Source organism: Aplidium turbinatum, chromosome 12 (genome assembly GCF_918807975.1).
Source record: "Aplidium turbinatum chromosome 12, kaAplTurb1.1, whole genome shotgun sequence".
In the NCBI taxonomy this organism is placed as follows: domain Eukaryota; kingdom Metazoa; phylum Chordata; class Ascidiacea; order Aplousobranchia; family Polyclinidae; genus Aplidium; species Aplidium turbinatum.
Window position 1 is genome coordinate 23,638,967 of NC_137483.1, and position 17,268 is coordinate 23,656,234.

At 39.4% G+C, this 17,268-nt stretch overlaps 1 protein-coding gene across 3 annotated transcripts in view; it reads left to right on the forward strand.

Annotated features, from left to right (window-relative positions):
- Positions 1-17,268, forward strand: part of LOC145780906 (1-phosphatidylinositol 4,5-bisphosphate phosphodiesterase beta-3-like) — a 72,239-nt gene that overhangs the window by 15,114 nt on the left and 39,857 nt on the right. For all 3 annotated transcript variants that reach the window (XM_082592565.1, XM_082592566.1, XM_082592567.1), the window contains exons 5-17: positions 137-216; positions 895-948; positions 1,589-1,667; positions 5,386-5,483; positions 5,747-5,916; positions 9,710-9,856; positions 10,503-10,734; positions 10,944-11,028; positions 11,504-11,591; positions 14,700-14,744; positions 14,879-15,076; positions 15,642-15,797; positions 16,753-16,900. In XM_082592565.1, the coding sequence (XP_082448691.1) occupies positions 137-216; positions 895-948; positions 1,589-1,667; positions 5,386-5,483; positions 5,747-5,916; positions 9,710-9,856; positions 10,503-10,734; positions 10,944-11,028; positions 11,504-11,591; positions 14,700-14,744; positions 14,879-15,076; positions 15,642-15,797; positions 16,753-16,900 (1,580 nt within the window). The remainder of the gene's footprint in view (positions 1-136; positions 217-894; positions 949-1,588; positions 1,668-5,385; positions 5,484-5,746; positions 5,917-9,709; positions 9,857-10,502; positions 10,735-10,943; positions 11,029-11,503; positions 11,592-14,699; positions 14,745-14,878; positions 15,077-15,641; positions 15,798-16,752; positions 16,901-17,268) is intronic.

The following is a 17,268-nucleotide window of genomic DNA, read 5'->3' on the forward strand; positions in this document are numbered from 1 at the left end:
ATCTACCTCAATAACATACTACGTGAATTTTCTTGGCTGTCCATGGTTCATGTGGCCTTGGTTAAAGTTTTGTGTTCTGACACTGTCAAATTTTCCTTTTGTGGAATCGTTTTTATAACCACAGCATGTTGTACAGGAATGGGCGGAGTATGTGTTCACAATTGCGTACCACCCTACCACCAGACACATATCCGTTCAAACCTCCATTGAAAAAGCGTAAGTTTAATTAGGTTAAACAAATAACCAAGCGTAAGCAATTATCCAAAGCAGCATGCCTGGTTTACACCGTACCAAAACAGTGGTTTCTAGCATTTTTATTACCACAGATTATAGAAATACCCAGCCAGCAAATCCGTCCTTTGATGCATTGGTGAAACAATGTAGAAACGGAACGATTTGCAGGCTGGGTTAATTATTATCAAGCCTACGGATAGCTGAAATTTTAATCTTTTATCGTAACCCCACTATCTTTTCCTGAAATCGATGTATTTACAACTCCCATAAAGCTTGAGGCCACCGTACGGGAACCACTGCGCTAAATTAAGAAACACTAGAGAATAGATTACGTAACAAGACGAAGATTTTGTACAAAGCTTTAAAATCGTTGCCACCCATTTGACCTCAACCACCAGAGCGTAACTTTGCTAGCGAATCCAATATCGAAGCCTTGTTATAGCTAGCCCCTCTTTTGTGATATGGAAGGTTAGGTCAGTTGTGGGGTCCCCTAGTCTATGGGAGTGTGGCTCGTTCGACCTTGCTCTTTGGGTCCGAGAGAAAATATCGATCATCAGTCCAGTTTATGCAAGAAAGTGACGGATCCAAATAGTAAAACCATCCATTTTACATTGATCCAACGTGTGCAGACGCTTGGTTAATTGATTGCAAAACTTTCAGGTTTACCAAGCTGAAGATAGAGACGAATCAATCTGGAGAAATTCCCGCTAAAAAGTGAGTGGATTTAGTTGTAAGCGCATCAGGGGACTCAATAATGTGTTTTCTTGTCTATAACAAGTTGACCTGTTGAATGTGATGAAAGTCGCGCTCATTATGATGATTGTGGCTTCAATATATGGGGAAGCTTCGTAGGATGAAGTAACCATCTTAGTGAATTCATTGATTGAGGTCAAGATGACTATGTAGAGCAGAGTGGACTGTGCCGAACCAGTGTTGCTATTCTTAAAAGTGTAGTGGACGCTGTAGTTCTCACAGTTTTCTCAGTGATCCGGTTGTCCATGTGAGCTAATTATCACAGCCATCCGTCCACTGACCGTGATATATCTGTGGCAGCTAACGTACTGTGCAGTGTGCACGCTGCGTTTAATCAACAACTCTTACAACTCTTAAATAGCCTCTCAGGTTTTGCTGTTTCGGATTGAGACAGATAAGTCATCATGAACTCATAAGCTGCACTTTCGATTTTTTATAAATTGCTTTTTAAAACTTGCTCATTGCCAACTCTGATATTTTTCGATTTTCATATTAATTTTTTTTTATCAAGGTTGATATGCTTGCTTTTAAAACTGATTAAAAAGCTTTCAGCTGATTGACTGCAGCTTTATTTCACCGACATGTTTCGTGTTCACTGCAGATTGTTCAAACTGTTGGGCGGAAAGTCGAAACGCATTGAGAATGCATTTTCATCAGTGGTCCAGACAATGGCCGGAAAGGTAAAAGCTCTTATTGTATAAAGATTAGGATCGCAGTTGATTTGCAGTTGCCGAATATTCACAATACTTAAAGATGCAACTTCGATTTTACGTTTGAAAACAGTCTCTTGGCTTCGTGTTCTTTTTAATTCAATTTGGGTAGAGAGGTAACTTTTTGAACTATAAACAAACATAACTCAGCAACAACTAGAGATGTAAAAAAACGTTTTTTTTTGTTTTTAAAAAAAACAAGCTCGTTTTTTTTGTTTTTTATCGTTTTTTTTTTTTTTTTTTTTTCGTTTTTTTGTTTTTTTTACCCATTTGACATTAAATGTCACAATATGCAGCAATTAGGGTAAACTCATTGCAATAGCGTCTCTTTCAACAAAGAAACAGTCTCATAACTCGTATAACTTATTTCAAATCAGACTATATGTCTGGTATATTGTTTCATTGCAATTTTGTAGATCTCAAGTTTCAACACACGGGCCATAAAGATTTCTCATCGTCTCAAATAGTAGTAACAGTGTCCTATGGTTGGCACATCTCAAGTATTGTCTTTAATTTGGTTCAGCCAGTTGTTAAATGTAGTACCACACTCGTGTACAGTTTCGAAGCCACCTGGGATTTTGGTTAATGGGCATGTTAGGACCAGGTGGTCAGTGTCCTGTTTCTCTGCTTCACAAAGGCACTTTTGACCAGCACACCACACCTTTTCCAGTACAATGTCAAGAGTTGTTCCAGTTGATGTGCATTTGGTACAAACTTGATGAAAACCACACAAACGGTTCTCGAGTTAGAAGTAAAGTAACCTTAGCCACTAGGTGGCTTCATAGATAAAGAGCAATAGAAAAACGGCAATATCTCAAGAACCGCTCAACATATTTGAATATTATAATTTTTTGCTCTACCCCCATGTTTTCTGGGTGGGCTATCTGTTTATCAACATTAAAACAAGTTTTGGCTACTACTTTTTGAGATAAAAAGAAATTAACCTCTTGTCTTTACGCACCGATAAAACCATGATGCGTAACTTTAAAAAAAAAAAATTATTGGGTAGTAGAGGAAAGATTGATGAAAAGTTTGGCAAAAGCAGTGTAGTGCTAAAGTCGCAACTTTTAGCCCAAATCACATTTAAATGTAGTGAAAGATGGAAACATTTTGATGTTTTTTATTTTCCCTAAAGAGGTTCAATACTCCTTTGTGATGTCATAGTCATGTTTGTTTTCCCTTAATCACACCATTGTGCTGTCATAGACATGTTTAAAAGAAGTATGGTTGCACTTAACTTAATCCATCCAATTTGAACTAGTTTGCAGGACTTTGAGACTTTAGCACTTTTCTGTTTTTGCCAAACTTTTCGTCAATCTTTCCTCTACCCAATAAAAAAAATTTAAAGTTATGCATCATGGTTTTATTGGTGCATAACGACAAGAGGTCAATTTCTTTTTATCTCAAAAAGTAGTTCGCCTAGTTCCCAAATAAAATAAGTTTTCATCTTTGATATTTGTTTTGTATCTTTATCCTGCATTGCGGGAATATGGGTAAAACTTTATTCTTGTCAGGAAAAGTATTATGAAGCATTTATTCACTATGGGAACACTGAGCAGTGCTAAAAAACTCCACTTTAAAGCGAAAATTTCTTCATTCAGGGTTGGTAGTTACTAGCAATAGTCAACATGGGTGGTGGGCATTTGAAAGGAACATTAACCTAAACCTTTTCTGACAAATGCACTTACTTTTGACAGCTAAAAATATCAGTGATAAGATCTCTTGCATTATGTCACAAATGATCTGTAAGAAGCATCAATGACGAAGTGTCTATAACACCTTACAAGTTACAACACACGAAAAGAATACTTCTGTTTCAACATTTATAAAGCATATACATCGTTGTTAAGCTATCAGTTAAAAACATGTTTAAACAAGCTATTGGCAATAGCTTGCATTAGTAAATTACCACAAACAAGGTAATGTGTGTTCTGAATACTGCCATCTTGTTTTTTCCAAAATTTCGTCAACCCATTGAGTGTGTACAAGAATAACCAGTACTGGTATACTAACATAGACTAACATCGTTGGCTAACTTCCATAAAAGAAAAAAGAAATTAACTCATCTACATTATGTCATGTATCAAATTGCATTAATTCAATGTTTGTCAGGTCTACTGCCACAAACATGCCTGAGAATGAAGAAGAAAGCGAAACAACGTATAGGACTATGCAAAAAACATTGGCTATACTGCTGCCAAACACACAAACACTTAGGAATTTTAGCACAACCATAAAACCATTTTTACTAATTTAACGTTTTTCAAGAGCACTGTAATGAAACTAAACTGCAAATTGTAAAAACTTTGCAACTTTTCTAGAAAAATATGAAAAAAAACAAAAAACAAGTGTTTTTTTGGCTCAATTTTTTTTTTGAAAAAAAACACGTTTTTTTTTAAAAAACGATTCGTTTTTTTTGCATTTACATCTCTAGCAACAACACTACATTTAACATTATAAACACACAAAACAATAAGCGAACGTTTTCGGCTACTCATGCCAGTCTCTTGGGTTCGTATTCTTTTTTTTCAAGCCTTTAAGAGAAATATTTTAAGAGAATACTAAAGAATCATACACTATCACAGCAAAATATGGTCACATGTAAACATTTGAGAAACTGCTTAACTTGCTCACACAAAATAACTGAAAAATTACGTGGTACAACAGGTCAAGTGTTTGAGCGGTAAAATTAATTGTTCAGAGAAGAACTCAAACAGATTACGCAAGATGGTCAGAAGCACAGCACAAGATAGTGGCACAAACAAAGTAAAAATACGAGAAGCACAAGACGTGACAATTCAATCAAAAACGGTTAAAAGATAGGAGGCTCCCCTAACAAATAATTGCCTGAGTGTTGAGCCCTGGGTTGCTCGTGAATCTTGGTACTGTATGAATAGCCAAAAGCGTTCGTTTTTGTTTTTATAATATTAAATGTAGTGTTGTTGCTGGGTTATGTCTGTTAATGGTTATCTTTGATTATTATTTGTTATATAATAATATGTTAACATTATAATAATTGTTTATTATTATTATAATGTCCTTGTATACCACCAGAACGTGATTATATCCATCTTGAGGCGCTGTTGCTTATAGAAGGCTCAGGACTTTGCGTGCCGTCCATCGCTTTCAAGTGTTCTGTAAAACTAGTGCTCGTTATGTGAAAGAATGCGATTTAGCGCACAGCTTCTGGCAAAAAGAAAGTAATAAAAAGCTATTTTATGAAAATATACACATATCCGCTACATGCCTCCCCTCGTTTAGCTTGTTAATATCATTGTTTGAATAGTGCACCTTGAAATATTATAACCGTTTTTCAGTGCATTAGTTTCATAAACGCCTTGTTGAACTCAACTGAACAAAGGTGCGATCGCACTTTTGAAAGTTTCCTGCATAATACGTTGTTACAAAATATATCAACGCCGTCTTCGAAACTGGCCGCGTAAAATCTTTTGCTTATGTCCTCAACACTAGAGAAGCAAATAATCCATTAAGAAATGATGATGTTTGTATTGTTTGAAGGGAGGACTGTATATGTGTGATGTCCTTTGTGTAAGGACGTGACAAAAGCCCAGATTTTGCGGAAGTTTTGGTGATGTCATCACCATATGACGTCGCTATAGCTTCGGTGATACATTGAAGATAATATACTGTCCGCATTTAGTCCAACAATGTATATGCGCTTATTTAGAAAACAATAGATCCAGAGGAATTTCAACTTCCTGTCTTCCAAAAGCTTCTTCAGCTTTGTTGTCAGCGGCAGGAGATGGATGACGTATTCACTGAGCTGTGAGTCCCCGTGAAACATTTTCTTAGCTTTTTTCTTTTCCTTGAAACGGCTATGCCGCTACAGCATGTAGTGGTGTTTAAAAAATTAAAACATCCAGCTGTGGAAAAGGAAGCACAGGCAATTGTAGAAGCTGTTCGCCATTAATTATTACTTTGAAAGTGTTAGTAGAAAAAAAGTAGTAAAAATAATAAAACTTTTAGTTCTTGCTATCTATGTATTTTCTACCACTGTCATTCCCATTGTTCAATCTTTTCATACACAGAGGCAGAGGAGGCCGGCGTATGTACGTATCTCACTCTAAAGTGCAAGAATTCGTCAATACCATTCAGCGGGACCCAAAACTAAACGAGATCTTGTATCCGTACATGACCGAAGACCAAGCTCAAGATCTCATCTCCAACTACGAACCCAACGTGATGTTCGCACAGAAAGGTTTGTGCTGATCTACCAACGGGCAACGACTGTGTTAGTGTGGTCAACAACGAGGTTTCTGTCTTTCTGTCTTACTTAGGTCTATGAAGCTCATTCAAGATCTTACCTGCAAGCTTGTTAATTACAAGTAGGGAAGCTGCTTGATGCGCAGCAGCTATAATCCAACCTTTGCAGACCAGACAAGGCGTTCAGTTAGCATAAACAATCTGTCTCAGCCATATAGCGTGATCATCATAATAAGTTGTGCACTAACCTTGATAGCGCTGTTAAAGTCTTTTGTATGAGAACGTGACCCGGGCAGACGGCCAGCAATAGACATGCACGCTAGGCGGGTAACTCGCTCCTTTTTGCATTAATTCAACGTCTGCAGGCTTGGTTGAACCACATTCATTCGCCAAAAGATCAGTTTGTTTGGCAGCCCTTTTACCAGCTGCCATGACATGTGCTGTTTGTTCATTATTCGTTTCATGATAAATCTTTAGGTTTTGTCCAGGTTTTCCCAAGTAAAGCGTGCCCGCTTTTGCACCATGCAGCGATGCACCACAAACAGTTCGTGCGGTCAATTTCCAAGAAAATTTGGTCATTTTTTATTGTATTAGTTGCTTTTCTTAGGCGTTGTGATTGTTGTTTCTAAATGAGTTGAATTGAAACGAATCTGAAATGACAGTAATGTTCATGGACTTAAAATTGAATTAGCGTCATTGTTTGATGGACTCGAGTTAAATGTTATCTCTGCGCACAATTTCTGGTTTGTTTTGCTGTTGTTGCTTTGAATTAAGTGTTTAATTTTCATTCTAGCCCCACTTGAGGCGAATTGCGATGATTACTGAAAGTATCCAAATTGTTAGCTGCATTTTGTCATTGTCAATGAGATAGCGTTGTACTTGAATGACTTCATCTTTATGGTGTTGGAAAGTTAAATTGCTTAAAAAACTTTAGAAAATGTAAGCATTGGAAACGTCATGCCGCCTTTCAGCATGTGGTGCTGATGACCAATATGCGTTAATTTAACGTTTGATGACGTTAGTTTAATGCTAAGAAACAAACGTTTCATCTGGTTAATCACACGCTGCGAATTTTGCATACACAATTGGTCACCCTGTGTGGAAGTTAGCGATGATAATTATGTCATTATACCCGTTTGACCACTTTTTGACAACGCCTTGAAACTATGCATGCATTAGCTTGATTGTTGTTTCAGCGTTGAATTACGGTTAAAAGGCTCCCACTTTTCACACGAGCGTAGTTTTTCTCCATGGATGCAGAATGCAGATCCATTTTCTTCTCCCCCAGGGTCCGTAAGTTGTCTCCCCTGGTTGTTCATTTGCTTGGTTCAGAGACTGACAGACGCTTTTGTATGGGTCACGTCCCCATTGACGGTAACGAACAAAGAAACGGTGGCAACAAACGAACTTGGTTTGATTCCAGATGTGCTGGTGACTGCGCATCGGACAGCCAATGTGCTGTCTCATGCGCTTGGTGTCGCCTTGGCTCATGCACATTGCACAGGTCACTACGTTATAACTTGATCTTCACATAAAGAGGAAATGGGTTCTGAACGGTTCAGTGCCAAGGATCTTGATCAGGATACATGGCCGGATAGTTGCTCCAATGCGTACAAAAAGGTGGTTGGTGGTATACTCATTGCCACTCAGCCAATCCCAATGGATCGTACTTGGGTGGACCAGACAAGTCGTACGCAGACGGAGTAGTGTGGAGTCCTTGGCGAGGATTTCGTTACTCAAACGAATTGAAATGAAGCTAAGGAAAAAATAAAACTTGCTTTTACAAAAGTCATAATCATCTGTTTGCATGCAAAATGTTTTTTTACCATAGCGGAAAAATAAACTCTGTTTTTACCGGGAAAAAAACTTGATCTTTACACGTACTAGAGTCAATAAATAGATTTCAGTCCATCGCTTGAAAGCCGAAGCAGTTGAGAAGTGACGTAAGCATCAAACTACGAAGTTACATTGCGACTTTCTATTGAACGAAATATGTCTGTAAACATTGCAAAGCAGTGTTTGAGAATGTACGATACTTCCCGTCTGTAGTGCTCTTCAGCGCTGTGAGGGCGATGTATGTCATTGTGTAGCCCATCTGGCCGTATGGTATTTGATTGCAGAACTGCTTTGCTGTCACCACAGGATGTGACTAGGGCTGTGAGTCTATCACCTGTTGGGATGAGTTACGTGGAAAAGCGTGTTGCAAGGCTTTGTCAACGTAACAAGCCGCCGCCGCAATTAGTCGCAAGAACACTTGCCACATTGTTCCTTTGTACCAATATTGTGAACTACGTCCTCTTGCAGAGCTGCCTGCGGATGTTATCACAACTAATCTTAAGCGGTTTTTGAGTGAACTTATGCTTAGCTGCTTTTTCACAGGTTGAACTAATATTCGTAAAAACACAAAATAATTTTGTACATTTTTGGAAAACTTTGATGGTGTTTTGATGCATTGTTGGTTTTGGGTTGGTTTATTAATCAAATATTTGCCCATCGTCATGTTAAAGTTGTACATTTCGTTGTTGCTAGTTACAACTGTTGCGGTCATTTTATTTAGCTTACTTAACATTGTATTTACGTCATGAGTGAGGCGCTATTGAGATGAACTCCAAGAGGGCATGCTATCTCATCTACAGAGCGAGCCATATAATGGTTTTTACTTTTACTTTCATCAGATGAACATTTAAACTAGTGCTAGAAACGATCATTTTCTTAATGAACACCCAAACTTTCCAAGAATGAATTGAGTGTTACTATGGCGATGAACAAGCCACTTGTGTTGTCACAAGATGCAACAATGCGGCTCAGCGGCTTATCCAACCAAAGCGAGCTGCAATCAGCTGATTGCGCAGTGCTTTGTGCAACAGAAAGTGTATCACTTTCATATCTTCCGAAATATGAAGATGCCACCAAGGCCTTTAAAGGCCGATGTTTCATCAAAAATTTACAACTAAGTTTTCGTTCTTCCTTAGAGTGTCATGTGGCAACCCTGTTTTTTTCTTTCCGTAAGGATCTTTATTTAAAACGGCACAATTGTTTAAAAGCATGTTTATTTACAGAATTTGGCTTAAACCCAGTTTGACGGCGTGGCGAAATTGTTCATTTTAAACATTGCATTGTTTGATAAATTCACTGGATCAGGCTGAAGCAACAAGTGGAAAAGTGCTGCACATAGCATCTTTGTACCGCTAAGAGGATTTCACTTTGCTTTCTTTCAAAAGCCGATCAATTCGGATTATGTTTCCACGAAATCGTTTTTTTGATGAAATGAACATTGTAATCCGGAGATTACGGCAAATAGTGCAACTACGTTTTATCTGTTAGCCAATTCTCAAGTGAAAAAAACCACGACAGGTTAACTATAACTGCAGCAATAATGACGTTAAGTTGTGCAAATTGTCGGCAAAGAGTCGATATTTTTGTCTTGCCAGCTACGGCATTGGATTGTTGAACATTATGTTTTATGTCTTGCATTGAGTGAGATGTTTTGAAGACGTGAGCCTTGTTTCGCTTTCTGGCGTCTTGTCTTCTGCATTACGTCATCACCCACCATATTGTCGTCATCTTCTACGGCAAGTTGGTTCTTGCCGACGGTCGCTCGCGCTTAATGGTGCAGGGAAGGTAGATCAATGCCACCTCCAATTATTTTAATGTTAATTGCTTTGGAGCCAATGCCAACATTTCTATTAAGGATTTTTTAACTTATTCGTTTTAATCATAGTAATGCAGTAAAGCTTCTTTAGCCAAGCAATTGAATCCTTTCTAATTTGATTCGATGCCTCCCACAGGCCAGATGACACAAGAAGGTTTCGACGCGTACCTGCAATCCGATCACAACTTGATTGTCAACATCGACAATTATGCGGAACATCAGGATATGGGACTTCCCATGTCCAATTACTTTATCAATTCGTCACACAACACGTATCTCACAGGTTTGTGAAGGGGATAGGGTGATGCACTAATTTACAATAATCAAAATTCACTACTCTGGAATTGCCTGTTTTTGTGACTTGTTTGGCTTTGAAGTTGTTATATCATCAACCAGGCTGTTAATTGTTTAGGACATTTTGCTCTCGTTTGTTGGTTGCCATGGTTTCAACTGGTTTGAACCGCTCATGGCCGAGAACAATGGCGCATTGTGTCCAACCCTCAATAAATACGAAGAAGGAACTTAATGATGATGATTGTTTCAACTCATGATTAGATTTTTTTCTTTTTTACTTGTAATTTAAACTCTAACAACATATTTTGAGTGGATGGGAAAACTAAACGTGCGAAAATTATCTTGTCATCAAGTTAGAGAATTTGGAACCGAAATGTACAAGCTTGTGTCGTACCAAGTAGCTTGCTTACACGTATTTTCAAAATTGAAACTTCACCGAAGATTCGGCCATCATCGATCTACTACTGCTGCTGCTGCTGCTTTCATATTATTTTGAGTTGGAAATTTCACAATTGTCTGAACTGGTCAGCTCCACGCTTGTTAACTGAATAAACGACCTTTGCTTTTGTAATTCAATATTTTCTCGCGAATATCATTGAAAGCAACATTCACTAGGTTCAGTGATCCGTTGGCAGGCACGCAGTATCGCAGCAAGTCAACAGCGGAGATGTACCGTCAAGTCCTGCTTACCGGCTGCCGTTGTGTGGAGTTGGACTGCTGGGAAGGCGATGACGAGCCTTATATCAACCATGGCTTCACTTTCTGCACTGCTGTGTCGTTTGTCGAAGTGATCGAGGCCATCAACGAAAGCGCATTCAAAACCTCGCCCTACCCAGTGGTGCTGTCCTTCGAGAACCATGTTGACAAGTAAGAACCTGCTTGCCTTTTTACACTTCACTTGTCATTTTCTTTTTAAGATCCTTGTGCAATTTTGTTTAACTGTTGTCAATTAGACCAATTGAACCGATTTAAGAAAAAATTTCCAATTTGCTTGATCCTTTGTTGATTTAGCAGCGCCACAATTTATTAAAGTAGAATTTGTCATTTCTTCAGCACTAACCAAACGACTTATGTAGTCCGCAGCAGCAAGCCAAAATGGCGCAGTACTGCAGAGATATCTTCAAGGAGAAACTGCTGATTGAACCTTTGGAAACATTCCCTGTGAGTTATCGCGTCATTGGTGCATTTGGTTGCCGTACTGGCCAATCAAACAGCGCTTAGAGATGGTCATGATATGTGACCAAGTTGTATGTTCCCATGCAAGGGTTGTAGTTGTTGAACTCAATGTTCATTTCGCATTGGAAAAGATTGCTTCAATTTATTTTATCGTTTTCCATGACGAGGGGCACCAGACGTAACCAGTCTTTGTGAAATTTGTATGGAAACAGTAACTTCGATTAACTTCAGCTTATGCTATTTTAGTAAGAACAACAATGCATTGTCAAATCGCAATGCTTGTAACACACTATTCGTTTTGATGGTCAGCATGGCATAAGCTCTGCTGTGATCAGAAGGATGTCTGTTCGATCCCCGCTCGGAGCATGGCGAGTAAGATATCTATAAATGTTAAGCAGTAACTTAATTACGTTCGATCTTATCTGAATGTTCAATGTGCAATTTTGTTTATTCGTTCCAGCTTGAACCAGGAAAGATGTTGCCGCCTCCAAAAGAATTGCTCTACAAGATCATTGTCAAAAACAAGAAGCAGCATTTGGCTAAACAAGGTGAGAGTCCGCCTAGTTTGTAGCCTTGTGAAACTAATCTCTTGAAAGTCTGTTTGATTTATTAACACAACGAACGTTGGCCCACCCCGCCCTGTTGATGCACTGAACTAAACCTTACCCAGTCCAAACATTTGGTTGGTTGTTGTCATGTTGCTCGCTTGCCATGGACAAACGGATTCCGGACGAAGCCTACGTCGCTTTTGTGTGCTCCTTTTACGTTGGCAACCTACCATTGATCACCATCAAGATGTATCGAATATTTTTAAGCAGAGGCAGTAACCACACTTGAGGTTTAGGTAAATGTTTTAAAGAGGAAACGAGGACGACCGAAAAGAACAGGAGAAGAATGAGGCCGACAAAGGCGTACTGAAGAAAGAAGGTGAGATGGAGAACAGGAATGAAGGCAATCGCTGCAAGGATAGAATCAGCCATCTCGCTAGTGGGGAAAAGCATAGTTGAATGAACACTCGATACATCTTAATGGTGATCAATGGGGCCATAAGAGTTTCTTGAACCCTATGAAAAATTAAGTTTATAAATAGACAGTAAATGCTGTAGTCTATTTTTTTGCACAATATTTTTAAAATCAGATTTTTGTGTAATCTTTTGCTTACTTTTACATTTTGAAGGTTTCTGGTCCCAAATTGTTCTTAGACGTATTTTTTCAACACATATTGTGTTGTACAAGGGTCCTTTCTTTCTTTGTTCTTTCTTTCTTTAGTTTAAATTGATTTTGAAGTTAAAGGATACAATCACAAAGCACAACTTTAATACGATTTAGAATAAATAAACATGTCCTCTCGTAATAGAGACTACAACTTGCAAAAGTGTTTTTGTTTTCCGTAAAAGGAAATTTCAACTTTGAAAGTCTGTTTGATTTATTAACACAACGAACGTTGGCCCACCCCGCCCTGTTAACTTTGTAACATAACTTTGTAAGAAGGGAAAAAAGGACTGAAAAATTGTTGGATATGCTAGAGATGAGAGAGACCATAGACCAACTGGCAAGGGCAAATGGAGTAAGATGGTATGGACATGTGATAAGGAGGGAGGAAGGAAGTTTTCTTAGAAAGGCACTAGATCTAAAGGTGGATGGGAAGAGGAAACGCGGTCGTCCAAGAAGAACGTGGAAACAACAAGTGAAGGATGAATTTAAAAAAGTCGGACTGAAGGAGGAAGATGCAAGGGACAGAGTGAAATGGAGAAAAGGGATTAAAACAATTGCTGCGCGGAAACAATCGGCCACCCCCACTAGTGGGGAACAAACCGACGATGGATTATGATGATAATGATGATGAAAGGGATTGAATCAAAATTAAGCTTCAAATGGTTATATTCAACTATGCACAACAGTGGGGTTTGGCTCCCTTATCGGCCTGCAAGTGCGGCGCGGAGGAACAAACTGCTGACTATGTCGTTCTTGAATCCTGCATTTACAAAGCGCCCAATGGAAAGCATGGCATAGCAGAACTGAACGAAGCTACACTCATCTGGTTTTCCATCACCTGTCCTGAAATCTGAACAATCCTGTTTCACACGAAAGAATAAGACCGATTAACATAATTGAGATGATATATAATGTTGATCTTACGTGGGCAATTACGTGAGAAATCAATCAAATCAACCAACGTACATCGCGAGACAAACTCACTTTTCCACCGGCCCTCTACAGCTATGATTTGTGAATACTGAGCAAAGACCTTTTTTTCTTGTTGCCAAGCAATGTCGTTTTGTTTAGCCAGTATTTTTGTAAAACATCGTTTTTATCATTTTAAGTTAAAATGATGTTAAGGTGAAACTGAAATCTAGATCTTTTTACCATGCTGCTTGCTGGATTAAATTTCTTTTAAAAAAAAGTAACCCTTCCCTTCATATCGAGTCTGGTTTGGCGGGTAGTGATAGCGGAAGCATTTCTCAACATACTTTGAGCGTTTATTGAGCTCCATTAAGGATCGCCTGACTAAGAAGCAGCAGGCCAGCGATTCTCCATCAAGCATCAATTCAGTATTTTTTTATTTGAATAAAAGATGCTCAGTAAAATAATCCTACTTTAAGCGTTGCTCTGGTTGTTTGATTTGACGATCCTCAGTAGCTTAAAAGCGTCACGAGAGTTTTGCATGAAGTTTGTGGTTAGGATATAAGTGAGTAGGTTCTGTCTGTCACTGGTTGGTGGCCTAGACAGAAATCAGTTTGTAAACAAATGACGCATGAAACTATCTCAAAATGAAATCGTCAATCGGATTGACCTTGGATATATTGGAAGAGTGGGGTGGGTACAGCCGGTTTACATACGGAAGTTAAAAACATAACTTTGTAACTTTTTAAAACAGACTTGACGTTGTGCAAGTTATGATAGCCGTTCTTTGAATATGTTGGCAATCGTTTGCAAGAAGTTGCCCGTTTCCTAGCTTGCTTTACAAGCTGGCTGGTTTTACCTCTCCGAATTTCTTTTTTAACACGAGACCGTAGATTGGCACTTCCTTAGTTTTAATTGAGGTCGGCAAGAGGTGACAAATTTGAAGAAGCCAAAAGGTAAAGTTATTTTTCGGCTTCTTTGCTTTCTCTATCTACCAGGTTTTTGAAACGTGCTCTATTGCAGTCGCGTGCTTTCGTGTTTGCAGACACTATGGGCTCGCATAGGACTGAACTACTGCAAAGCACGGTTGTGTGTTATGTTCTTTCACCCCACAGTGCTAAACGCTCATGTGCCATTCACGTCGAACCTGGCATTATAGTGCGTTGTGTGGTCGATCATACCAGATAGGAAAGTGGTGATTAGGCTACTATATACTGGGACAATAGGGTGATAAACATTGCTCAAATAACAAAATCTTCCCTACCTTCCTTTCTCTATTATTAGATTAGAAGTATACATAAAATCCCCTCAATATTTATGACACAACTCTTCATGTTCGAGTTCGGAATGTTCTCGCCTGAACTGTAGTGAACTCTGGCCACCGCCTCCTCAACCATCGCTAACAGTGTGTCAATCTATGGTGTATCAAAAAAATTTAGGAGGCTCTGTAGAAGAAGATCGTTATCAAGATAAATAACTTAGAAGTGAAATAGGTTTGCTGGGCGTGTGCTAATTAACGTCGTTCGTTACAGCTCCCCCGGCTCCACCTGTCACCACTGACAATACTCAGAGCAAAGGTAAGAGATGTTTTGTATCATTCCTTTAATATGACAATTTAAAAATATTTTGTCCACAATGCCAAAATCGTCAAAAGCTGTCAATGGAATACATGACCATTATGACGTATGTCTTTTTGTGATTCTCGTTCTAGAATCGCAGCAGAGCGACGCTCCTCTCCTGCCATCGGCGCAGAACGGTCAGAGGAAGTCATCGGCTGGGTCGGTCTCCCTTCAAAGTGCCGCCCCATCAACCGGCCCGGACGATGAGAAACAAAAAGAGAATGAGGATTCCCCCCAGAAGCCAGATCGGGCGACCGACACCACACAATCGCCAAATCGGGCGACCGATGGTAAGGACTAACAGTTTGCTTCTACGTAATTTTGATGATGACGTAAATCCGTTCGTCGTAACAGAACTCGCTTCAGTTTGGCGTATCCTTTGATCAACATGTTGGCGCCTATTTGGCGACATACAGAATAAGTGATTCATTTACTAAAAACAAAATCATCGAAGCTGCTTTCACTTTCAAATAGGAATATCGCACCTGTCATGCAACAACCATTGCAATGGGGTAATCTATGCTGGTATACCATGCACCATCGGCCTGACAGCCGCACTCGCTCCTCTCATCTATGAGGCACCTCATTGCAGTGATGATTACTCGTCTGTTTACTTTACAATGTGGATATTAACGACCTGTTTTAGCCAGATGCTGTGGGTTCGCTGTAGCGAATTGCACTGAGTTTTGCAACTTGCTGTCGCTATTAAAATTCGCTACTAAAACAGGTCGTAAATATCTACATTATAAAGTAAGCAACGATCATGCTGCTAAATGAATTGCACTCCTGTGTTTGTTGTGGGCCAGCGCAGGGCTCGGCTTCGAAGTCATATATTATAATTATTAACTTTTAAAGTCAAAGGCGAGACGATGTTTGAGACAGCAGACGACTCCACCAGCGAGAGGGCGAGGTTGCTTCCTGTCAGGGAAGTTGATGAGGACGACAGCGAACCGAAGAAAGAACGCCAACTGGCTAACGGGGACGACACGCAAGAAGCCAAGCCAACCAAAGGTTTGCAATTTGTTAGCCGATGGCGCGGATTAAACAAAGCGCCCCTTGAAACTCGAGTGATTGAGCCAATAACCACGAGAATAATCGTCCTGATTATCGTATACAGTATATCGCAAATGCGATAATTTGCTTTCTGGTGTTTGAGAATACTGTATACATTACACGTCACCAAGAAATGGGCGACTGCAGGTGTCGACGTATGTCGGCCTGTCAGGTGTTCTTTATCCATTCCCGCCGGACGTTCTTATTCTTCACTGAAATAATTAAAACTTTTCGATCGTTATTTTAGCAAGTTTAAATGTATCGCTTATGAGGCTTGCGGTTACAATGCTGACTTCCAGTCGCCGCTTGGCTAATGACGTAAGACGTTAGTTGGCTCGTGGAAGTAAATACGGCACACACGACGAGCTGAGATCTTTGTGCAAGGCAATTTCAACTTTTGCCGTTTGGCCTCAAGTGATCCTCGTGTTGATGTGAATGATCCTCATGTTGTGAATGATCCTCATGTTGTGAATGATCCTCATGTTGATGTGAATGATTCTCATGTTGATGTGAATGATCCTCATGTTGATGTGATTGATCCTCATGTTAATGCAAATGATCCTCATGTTGATGTGAATGATCCTCATGTTGTGAATGATCCTCATGTTGTGAATGATCTTCATGATGATACAAATGATCTTCATGTTGTGAATGATCTTCATGTTGATGCAAATGATCTTCATGATGTGAATAATCCTCATATTGATACAAATGATCCTCATGTTAATGCAAATAATCTTCATGTTGTGAATGAGCCTCATGTTGATGCAAATGATCTTCATGTTGATGCAAATGATCTTCATGTTGTGAATGATCCGCATGTTGATGCAAATGATCTTCATGTTGTGAATGATCCTCATGTTGAGGTGATGTGAATGATCCTCATGTTGATGCAAATGATCTTTATTAAAAGAGGAAGATGATGACGTGGAAGAGGAGGAGGAAGGGAGTTTGACCAACCTGGACTTTGAGAAGAATGCGGCTGACTGTGGGACTGCGATGAAGGAGTCGAAGGCTTACGAGGCTATGTCCTCCTTGGTGAACTACATCGAACCTATCAGGTGAACAACCTGCTGCCAGCAATATCAATGTAACTAAGGAATGTTTAGTTGAGAACAACTAATTTTACCTCAAAGAACATTATTGCCACACGCTTTCAAAGCATCACCACGTGCAAGACGATGGTTTGAGAAATTCAACAATTGCAGCATCTTAAATCCTTGAATGTTCTTATTTAAACTATCAAAATCTGCCGAAAAGCAACAAAAGAATAAATCGAATATCATTTGTAATTCTTCATCGTGAACGTAGGTGTTGGTTGTCTTCAAATTTGTGTGTGGAGCAGTTCGTCGTCGTCATCGTGTGAGCGTCTGGGGCCGAGGGTCTATCCTTTTACCACCCCAGATTCACGATGTTCCCGGACTACACT